The sequence below is a fragment of the Tigriopus californicus genome, chromosome 4 (genome assembly GCF_007210705.1).
Source record: "Tigriopus californicus strain San Diego chromosome 4, Tcal_SD_v2.1, whole genome shotgun sequence".
Taxonomy (NCBI): Eukaryota; Metazoa; Arthropoda; class Copepoda; order Harpacticoida; family Harpacticidae; genus Tigriopus; species Tigriopus californicus.
In genome coordinates this window covers 12,397,988-12,409,084 of record NC_081443.1, presented here as the reverse complement: position 1 = coordinate 12,409,084, position 11,097 = coordinate 12,397,988, and the positions used below count along the sequence as shown (strand labels likewise).

At 40.1% G+C, this 11,097-nt stretch overlaps 2 protein-coding genes across 2 annotated transcripts in view; one reads left to right on the top strand and one right to left on the bottom strand.

The window, feature by feature from the left end:
• The window catches only part of LOC131879160 (compound eye opsin BCRH2-like), a gene marked incomplete in the record, with an annotated part of 1,664 nt that extends 1,026 nt beyond the window's left edge, over positions 1-638 (top strand). The window contains 1 exon segment of the mRNA XM_059225405.1: positions 1-638. Within this exon segment, the coding sequence (XP_059081388.1) occupies positions 1-328 (328 nt within the window).
• Positions 1-11,097, bottom strand: part of LOC131879155 (neuroligin-4, Y-linked-like) — a 41,796-nt gene that overhangs the window by 16,353 nt on the left and 14,346 nt on the right. The window lies entirely within an intron of this gene.

Sequence of the window (11,097 nt, the reverse complement as noted above, 5' to 3'; positions counted from 1 at the left end):
CACCAACCAAAATGCCGAAACCGCCGAGGTGCGCATTGCCAAGGTGGCTGTGACCAACGTGTCTTTGTGGGCTGGAATCTGGAGTCCCTATGCTTTCGTGGTCCTGATGGCCGTGATTGGCAGCAAGGGATCCATCACTCCTCTCGTGTCTCAGATCCCCGCTTTCTGCGCCAAGACCGCTTCGTGCTTCAACCCCATCATCTACGCCATGAGCCATCCTAAGTACCGTGAGGCCCTCACCCGAGAGTTGCCCTGCTTGGGTATCGAAGAGCACGTGGACTATGATGCCGGAACCACCAAGGAGACCGTCAAGTCTGAGAAAGCTTAAGAATTGCTTGAAGCATTGAGATTGAGTTTGAAATTCCGCCCCCGAAACAAATTCTGTGATATGATCAGACTAGTTTGGCTTTGTTGGACTGATTGCGATTTCTTTCATTTTGTCGCGTTCATTCTGTTTGTGAATATTTGTTGTGATTGGTCGTGAATCTCATACTTCATTATAGAGGAAAGGTTAACCTAAACGATGAGACGTAAGAGTCCTGGCCCGCCGTTTTTGAATCGTTGATTTCTAAATTGTCGTCACATTCATTTCAATTTATTTCGCATTCTTCAGCATGAATAAAAATCCCTCCGGATAATTCTTTCGTGTTTTAATTTGTTGGCTATCTATGCAACATTGAATGTTACCAAATCAGGCGTCCAGATCATGCTGTAAAAAATAGTCTTTCTTGTACAAAGGCTTCCTTTCACAAATGTGAATAGGAAAAAAGATGTCTCATCAGTAGTGTTCTCAAACTTACGCATATAACATTTATTTGCATCCTATGCCCTTACTGATTTTGTTCGGGCCAAAAAATTGCATTTTCACTATTTTAATGAGCTTTTGTTTTGACAATACCTTTGATTGTTATGGAAGTTTAGCCTTTGATTACTGTTCAGATGCTGATCCACTGGAATCAGAGAATACTGTTACTAGAATTTTTGTGTCTAACTTAACAAATTGCATAAGATACCTCAGTATGCCATGACAATATAAAGCTTCTTTCAAGTTTATTTACATCCTCATTTGAATCCTGGACTTGATTTTTGCATCTTTATTCGCATCTTGCGGTCCTTTTTGTGCATAATTTTGAGAACCCTACTCATCAACCATGGATTAAATTGAGTAAAAAAAACAATTAAGGCCAAACTCTTTATTTGATTGTATGACTACGGGGCATAGTTTTATATTCCTTTTTTCAAAACTGAGCAGAAAAAATTGGAAAGGCACTTTGCACTAGCCTTTTTTGTCCTTGTGGATCTACCAAAATTTGCAAAAAAAAACGTCAGGCGTTCCTCTGGGCCGCATTGGTATTTGAGATGGGAAGGAATCAAGGTCTTAGGATCTGTAGTTCGCTGGGAGCTTCTTTATCCACCTTGTTGAGAAACCACCACCGCACTGTTGATGACCTACGTAGACCATGAACCTCTGGAATATGGACGGGGATGTCAGGGTTGAAAAATCGACATTATTGAATCAAGTCAACTGTGACTGTCCTCTGATCGATTAGACTAGTTAATTCAATATTGGTGATTTTTTGTTCAATTGGTCACAGATAGAGGGCTACTTCACTCGTTCTGTGACTTATCACCGGGTGCGCCATTTTATCGTCTGCACTTATTTTTGTCGCCAATAACCGCGTTACTGAGAGGTCTGGCTGAGTTTCCTTTTTTAGAAATAGCTTGCATGTGATCATTAGTACCATTTTCGAGCATATTGTCGGTCTAAATTTCAAAATAGGCAACATAGCCTCTCAAACATGCAAGAATTGCGAAAGAGGGTTATGGCCAAACTTGATAAAGGTGAGACCGCCATCACAATTGCCAATAGTTTTGACATCCAATCGGGTTACAGTATGCCCGTCACCAGGGTATTCTCCTTGTCCAGGCCTACCTTGGACAAAGGGCTCTCGAGGATCCTGGTCGAAATTGGTTTGGCCCTCAAACAGCCTCAACCTAAATCATCTGGATACAACATCTGGGGCCATGTGGAGACCAGGGCCTGTGCATTGCAATGTGGGCAACCTGAAGGCTGCAGTTGGTGAGGCCTGGGCTGCCATGGACAATGAGTTCATAATGCAGATACTCATCAACTTTATCCCCACATGTACACTCAAGCCCTTCGTGGCTGTCAAATGCGGTGTGTTTGTGAAATAAAATGCTTCGATGTATGCCTTCAAACTTTAATTTTATGTCTTAAGCTCTCCGACGCATGTCTTCTTAAGCTCTCCGACGCATTACAAACGAGTTTTACTTCATTATGTCCATTGAAATCAATATATTGATAATAACATGGTGCTCCCGGTATTATTTTCCCACAAAATACGCATGTTGCTTTTCCGTCGAGCAGAAATTGCAGAAGTTTGGCGGTTCAGATGTGCAAAAGAGCTAGATTGAGGCTTTGGGCTGAAAACCGGTTGGCGCAACCCTCTCAAATTTCTGCCCGACTTACAATCATTTTTTTTGTCCAGTATACTTATTATTTATATGGTTTTGAGAGAGCATATTTTTTTATAATTATACTTGCTTGATCAAGTTGAAAATCAGAGCGCGGTCCTTCTCACTAAACAAAACACACGCGTTTTCAGGCCTCTAAAAATTCTAATTCTAGATCTTAGCATCCCCGTCCATGTTCCTGGGCTTCATGCTTTGGGCTGAAAGTAGTTACCAGTCTCTGGTAAAATACAGTGGCAAGGACCAAGCATACGGAATTCGCATGCTAATGTTAACTCTGAGCGACTCAACATTGATCAAGGGTCATGGTAACCGGGTCAGGCATTTTGATATTTACTAGGATAAAACGAACGGATCTTTTTTCTAGTAAAGAGGTGATACTGACAGTTTTAAAACAACAACCTTCTTCACGCTTCTGAATGTAGATGCATGAATCCTGATATGAGGAGCCTCCGATAAAATTCATATAAATCATGGAGGGTTCATTCTAAATATTTTGCCATTTGGGATATTTCTAATGATTCAGGTGCTTTTGTCCAAATTGAAAATAATCTTGGTTCTAAATCTAATCTTTTTAAAGTCAAACTTTTTAGTCAATTTGTTCCACTAATGACAATGACAACTGATATTGCAGCTTAGCGTATTTGCCTCGAATTTGTTCCATTTAGATGCTTGCCGGAGCACCATTTTTGTCTGTTATTTTTGCATTTCGATCTGAACTCCTTATCAAACTTTGAAACAGTTAGCTTTTCTGTTGTGCTTATTGGCAAAAGATAAAGTGGTGTGTATTGCTGGGGGTAGTACTTTCAAAAGTGCTCACAAGTTCTCAAAACATGATAAAAAAGGAATGAATCGTTAGTATTAGTTGTTGACCCTAGAGAGGAGAGGAGGCGAATATATTTAAAAAGATGAAATATTGACTTTTGTGGATTCCATCTGTTTAGTGATGCAATATGTTTTGTGATACCGATTGTATTGATACAAAAATGCAAAAAGTCATTAATGAAGCCGCCTTTCTAATGTAATTTGCGCTTTCATATTCCTTAAATGCATCATTCTCTTGCCTGGAATCTTGAATGTTAGACGGATATTGTTGTCAATTTTGCTGGTAGCATGCATGCTCCAAGTAAAATCTCTGACCGTGGTTATGCTCCTATTTGTGCCGCATCTAATACTTGAGAGGAAATCGTGGACGGGGCATATCGTGCAATTGTGCCAAACCTGTGGGACGGCAGACCCGTAGAGGTTGTCACACATCCGTCTTATCAGGATGGAATTTCACGAATAACGCCTCGCAGGTGCTCTTTGTTTCTTTTTTCCCCCCTGCCTTCCGAACCTGTCCATGAATCTCTGGCCGTGAGCAAAATTAGGGTGCCTGATTTCGATGTTATTTCGATGACTTATTCAGAGATAATACGGGTTTTTTTTTGGGGGGGGGGGGGGGGGTCACGGCCTTTCTAACCGCTACAGGGAATGTAATCCCCAGTACTATTAAAATGAAAGGTTATAATTCGTCTATTTATAACCTTTCAATCTGTATATGATATTTGGTCTACCAACGAATTTGAGTTACAGACCGAGCTAGTCCTTGAATATATGGTTGATCCGGAATGCTATCTAAAAAATTGTCCAAGTCTGACTTGAAAGATGCAACCGGATCAACAAAGCCTACGTATTCTCTACGAATATTAGAGGGAAGCAAGATAAACAATGAAGGAGCCTGAGAAAGAAGAGAAGTGGACTTCATTGTTCGAACTAGCCTTGATTCTCGAGGACTTGAAGGTGCTCTCAATACACACATCAAGCCTCTACGGTCACCAGAATTGACCCTGAATCCCGGGTTGGGACAAAGCTCATGGATGCTTTTGAAGACATACAGTATCAGATACCTTTCGTACCTTCTCTGAATACTGTACAGTCCAACTTTTTTGTCTCTCCCAATACGAGAGCTCTCTCATTCCTGTGATGTTCTTGAAACATCTTTGGACTTGCTCGACCTTTTGCAAACCTGCTGAACTCATTGGAGCCCAAATGGGTGAGGCATATTCAAGATGTGGCTGGACAATCGACTTGTACAGAGTTAGCATCGTGATGCTATCTCTGGACTTAAACGTGCGATATATCCAACCACACATTTGAAAAGCTTTACCCACCTTCAACTGGATATGCTCATCGAACTTTCCATTATTTTGGAGGACTGCAACTAAATCTTTCATAGATGAGACCTGCTCAATATCTTTTACCTCCATTATCTACGAGTGGAGTATGCAAAGGAGTTGACCCGAAGGTCATTGAGCGGAATTTCATTCCGTTCAGGGTCATATTACTCTCAGTAACCCAAGAATAGATTATTTCTAGGTCCTTGCAAGGCTAGTGGAATCTTGGCCATTCCTACCAGAAACTAACTTTGTATCATCAGCATAAGAAGAGAGACTGGCACTAATACGAAGCTTTTGAAGCGGGGCAACGAATATTATAAAATGGATGGGCCCTAAGATGTAGCCCTGGGGAACACCTGACTTGACATCATGTAAATCACTAAGAGATCCCTCAACCTTAACTAATTGTTTCCTACCACAAATGAAACTTCATAGCCAATTGAGAACCTTGCCTTGGATCCCAATCTCATGGAGCCTGTTAACTAAAAGGCCATGATCTACCTTGTCAAAGGCCTTGGCAAAATCAAGATAGACAACATCAACTGACTCATGCCTTTCCAGCCCCTCAATGACCTGCTCTAAATGCTCAATCAGTTGGGTAACCGTGCTAAAATGTGCTCGGAACCCGTGCTGGCTAAGAGGAAGGACTTCATTGACCTCAAGAAATTCAACAAGTTTGGACTTCATGATCTTCTCAAACACCTTCGCAATATTCGAAGTGAGAGAAATCGGCCTTTAGTTACTGGGGAGTGACTTATCTCCCCCTTTGAAAATTGGAACAAGGTGAGCTAGCTTCAAAGAAGAGGGGAACTTACCCTGGTCCAAGATGCAACGCATCAAGTACGAGAAAACAGGAGCAAGAACCAGTGAGTATCTCATCAGAAACTGAGATGTCACGCCATCAGGACCAGGAGAACTTGAAGTCTCAAGCCCTTGATGGCCTCTAAAGCATCTTGATCTGTGACTATAAGATCATCTAAACGCTCAACTTGACTGACCTTGGCAAGCTCAACAGACTCATCTTCAGAGCAATGAGCTGTTGCTTCTGAGCTCAGTGGGGTTGAAAACACACTGGAGAACTGATCTCCAAGCATGTTAGCCACAGTCTCTACATTGTCTATGGCTTCCCCATCAACCTCAAAAGGCCCAACAGGGTGTTTCATCTTTCTCTTAGAGTTCGCATAAGAGAAAAAAAGCCTTCGGATTTGACCTGACCTCCTGAACCATCTTACTCTCAGTTTGTAACCGGTCATATTGGATGGAGGCCTTAATCTTACCCTGAACCATGTCCAACTTATTTTGGAGACTACCCACAATGACTGGATTCGAAGTGCTCTTCAGCCTTTTTGCCAGTTTACAACTCTTTTTGAACAAAGTCTTCCTACATTTTGGAATTATTGTCCGTGTACCACCTTTCGGCACACATTCAGAGATTGCTAAACTAGAGCTAACTTCCTTAAAAAACTGAAACTTATTTATCAATGGCTGCATCTATTGACGATTCCTGTTTCAGAATTGAAGTCAGGTCAAGTTCTTCTAATCTTTCTGTAATCAATGGCCAATGTTCATCTTTGAACTTGAACTTATCCAGACCGACCTTTTTGACCGGTTTTACTCTAAAGCACGCCGGCTTTTGAGTAATGGTTGACCCTATCTCAAGAACATGATGATCTGACAGATTACCTGGTGTCACATGGACATACTGGATCAGATCAGGGCCATTGGAAAAGACAAAGTAGAGAACGCTATTCTCTCTAGTGGCTACACCAACATGCTAGGAGAGCTTGAGCAGGATCGCAAACTCCTCCAGCTTTTCAAACGACTGAGATGTCGATTTCGAAATGGGAATATACCCATCAGGACTAACCTCCCACTCTACAACGCTAGCCGGAAAATTAAAGTCCCCTACAAAGAAAATCTTCGAGCAAACTGCCAGATCCAACTCATTTCCAGTGAATTGGAGAGCTGACGTAAAAGAGCTTGCTGAACAAGAAGGGGGTCTATACATTGTTACAATAGACAGATCAAGCCTTTGGATATGACAAACTAAGACCTCTACTTCTCCATTCGACATTTGTACATGGCTAATGCGCAACTGATTCCTGACGTATAGGCATACACCTCCATGTGGGAATATGGGATTATCAGGGCGTATCCTATCACAACGAACTAAGTTGAAACCAACTATGGTTAGTTCTTCATCTAAGACCCCTGGCCGAAGCCAAGTTTCTGTTATAGAGATGAATGAAATATCTTTCTCAACGGCTAGTTCTTCTAAGATCTTAACTTTTGTGCTGTCTTTTTTAGAAATCAGACAATGCACGTTCAAATATAGCCCCTTTACGGGCCTCTCTTTTGACGGACCAAGTTCACAAGATCTTGGACCATCCCCTCCAACCGTAAAACATCCCTCTTATAAAAAAAAGCTACGTTCTACTGGAGGCAAAGCATGAGCTAATGGGGATGGTTGGGTTTGAGGAATGGGTTGGGCAGCTACATTTGAATAGGAACGTATTTTGGGAAAAGGGGTGGGGCAAGAATATTAGGGAGGAGAGTGTTTATAGGAATAGGGGTGGATTGGGTATTTGAAGGAAGAGGAAGGAATTGGGAGAGAGGGTGGGGGGTAGGAAGAGAGGGAGGGAGGAAGTTAAATAGGTTAAGGAAGGGGGTGGAGTGGGATAAGGTTTAGGAATAGGGTCAGCTCTAAAACTACGAAACTGAGCTATCCTATTTCTCGCCTTTCTTTGCGTCCCTTCTACGTGGACGGAGTTACACCGTACATTAAAGCATGTCTTAAGTCTCATAGACTGACGGCACATGTACGGGTGAAAAAAAGGACAATCTGCCTTCGAACATCCCTTCTTCCCATTTCTTGCATAAACAAACAAAACTTCAGCTGATTTCCTGTTATTTGAAATTTCTTTAGTGTTTTCAGCTTACTCCTTTCAAAAATACCGCGAAACAAAATGGAAGATCAATATGCAACAATAAAGTCTTGCAAAATCGGGCAAAACTGCGACGGAATATTTGAAATTTTTACAAGAGGCCTATGGAGAAGCTGCACTTTCACGTAATCGGGTTTTTTCATGGTATCGGGAATTTCATCGGTTTGGGTTTCAAAATGAGCTGGAATTGGCCGTACAGGGGGTGTTAAGACAGCTCTCAGAGAATGACCTCTTATCTGTATTGGAGGCTTGGGTTAAAAGATGTAATAAGTGTTTTGAAATTGGAGGTGGCTATGTCGAAAAATCATAGTTATAAAGTTTGCTCTATCTTGTACACATCAAGAGCTATTCCTGGAGTACCGGGATAAGTGACATAGCCCTCACAATGTTACTCATAATACTGATAAAGATTTTTTGCAAATGCCAAGACTTATAATAATGATTTTCGTTGTTATTGAAACAAAAGGAAATTTTTTTATAAAAAATAATTTTGGATTTTAGCTCAGATAAGTATATTAATCCAATTAAAACCTACAAAAAGATAGCATTTTTGAAAACGTAATCAATAGATGTTGGAAGTAACCTTAGGTGCGTTTCCAACTAAAATTTTATTCAAATTCATGGAGCAAACTATAAGATATCTCGTTTTAAAAGATTGCATTTTCATCGAATTTGACAGCAAATTGCTTCGGTTATAGCTTAAAGCAATTGCCAAGAAATATAATAAGCTTTTTCTATGCCTAAAATATAAATGAAAAGTTTTCATTTTTCTGAAGCAGGTAGAAAAGCCCGAATATAGTTTGCAATATAACTTAAAACTTACTTAATGTCAATATTTCACAATTTTGATGCCATACTTGTCAATCGCAATTTCGATGAAGCTTAATCTTGAATTTTGACAAAATCCTATTAACGTTCAATAAAAACATCGCTAGTACGTAGAAATTAATTATTGCAAAAAGTGACAATTTGGAAAATTAAACTGTCACAGGTATCGTTCAGATATTTTAGGAACACAATAGGATATTGTAGCTTTGGGCACTTAAGTAAAATGAAAGGCAATTTTGCATGTTTTGTAAGTTTTAAGCGACATATTTTGCTACTTTTTGCTTTTAAAGAAATCTTCAAGAAAATGGCGAAATATCATTTCTTGTCGTGTCATTGAAAAACACAATCACATTCCTTGGGAATAACTGGAAACATAATTAGGCCATTTTTCGATCTTTGAAGGCGTAAAACGCAACATTTAAGTTGTAATATCTAGGCATCTGCGGAATAGAAGTTTATGAAATTTTACGTCAATACATAACTAGGAGTATGTTTAATACTGATTGACTACGTTTTTGACAACGGTGCATTTTAATGCACTTTAAGAGCTACTTTTAAACATGTGTATTTCACAAAAGTTGTTCCTTTTGTCTCTTTGACAAAGAAAAACATATCTAGATGTCTTGGTATTTGAGCAAACACTTAACCAAAAAATATAACCACCGTGCCCTCGTATGTTCTTTCACTTCGGTGGCAAGATTCGACGTCACTGCAAATAAAGATGTTTTTCTAAATTTCTTTCTAATGTCTCGCCAGATTTAAGATGCTTCAACATTTTCTCAATTTTTTTAGTTCGATGTTAAAAGTTAAATGTCTCATTTTTCCAGGAGGTGGTGGATATGTTGATCAGTCACGGACTTCTAGAGATGTGGACTGCAAACGGAAGCCAAAATGTTGTTTCTCCTAAATTGTTCATCTTATTCCAAACAAGTACTTCATACGACCAGAAGATCAGGTTGAATAAATGAACTCAGCCAAGTTTGAGCCCAAACCTATGCTTAGGGAACTCAGGAAACATGTTCAAAGTTATGTTGTAAACACGACATAAAATTTGAATTTTCGGCCTGCTCTTGGTCAGCTACATAAGCTTTTGACAACATAACTTTGAAACGATTCACTTTACAAGTAGACGGGATAAAAATGACTTACATTTATTTAAGGAGATCTGCGTTTCTTATTTTATTACTTTAATTCGACAACTGGCTCAGAGTGGCTATGACCAAGAGCAGGCCGATTTGGCAGGAAGCTCGTTTGCAGTCCATATTTCTAGAAGTCGGTGGTTCAGTCAATGTCATCGAGAGCTGAGGCGTAAGATGCTTCAAAAATTGCCAATTGCAAACATGAGTCAAACACCAGAGGCTCAGGAGAAGTAAGTAATTTCATCGGCCTCGTCCATGATGGTAGGCTTGCACAAACGGCGAAAAAGCCCATCAAGTCGGAGGTTCTCGTGAATAAATTTTTCTTCCACTGTCAAGAATTGTTTGCATCGACATCGGAAACAGTAGTGAAGGAGGTTCAGGGCTGCCCAGAAGAACACCATACCCTTTTGCAGCCCTTCACGGGACCCGAGATGAACCTGGCCTTCAAGAACATGAAGAGCATTTCTCCCTTCCAACTTTCAATTAAAAGGACCCAAAACCAGTCACTCCTCCAAGATCTCTTCAATCACGTCCTCCAACCATCTTGCTTCCCACCAGAGTGGATGGAAATCTGAAATATAGCTTAGCACCCCAAATGTTAAATTATTCAAGTACTAGATGTCTTTCTGAATCTGAAGATTAGGGCAATTGCTTTCGTACTCTCAACTCAGTTTGCAAACCACTTTGTTTATACCTTGGGAAATCTTGGTTAGGCAAGGCTGGGGAAGCCGAAAAAAGTGAAAATGCTTGCAATCTTTTGGTTAGATTTTGTAGGTCCAAGATTAACGTTGGCGTGGAGTGATGTAATTATGATTGAAATTACAATTGTTATTAAGTACACTAGAATTCAGAGTAATTGGTATTGGTTACATTTGAGCCTTTTCAATTTGAAATTGCCGTTATATTTTCACACACATCAGTCTTGCTACTTGCGTTTCAGGTGGTTTGGAATTAACGGAACTATATTTTTACTTGCTTTTTTTCATGGGCATGTCCCGTCCCTGGCAGGTCTAACCGCTAGAGGGGATATAATCCTCACTACTGTTGAGGTGAAACATCATATTCAATCTATGAGTTGCATCAAGTATATACGTAGCAGCCACAATTGTCGAGGTAATGATGTAGATCTGAAGTACAAATAGTATCTTCAACTCCTTAAGTTTAACACCAATTTTAGCCAGATTATGAAAAGGCAAGAGTGGGTCATTCATTAACCGTTGATGTAAAATGTCAGATATTCATGACATTATAAACAGTACGATATATTTACTTTCGAAATCTGCCAGCGCCAAAGAAAGTCCCAATTGTTGACCAAAGACAACAAAGAAACCTTAGTAAAAACCTTTCTAGGAATATTAATGGAAAAGGCACATGCCCGTGTATGTACGTGTTGTATCACGTCTGTAGACACGTTGGCCTTGATGGTATCGTTGGAATTTGGGAAGCCAAATAACTCTCCAAACTGGGTATAAAAGTGCCTGCCATTTCCAGAAATCTTCGCAGTTTGATTCAACTCAAGTTGCCACCACCACT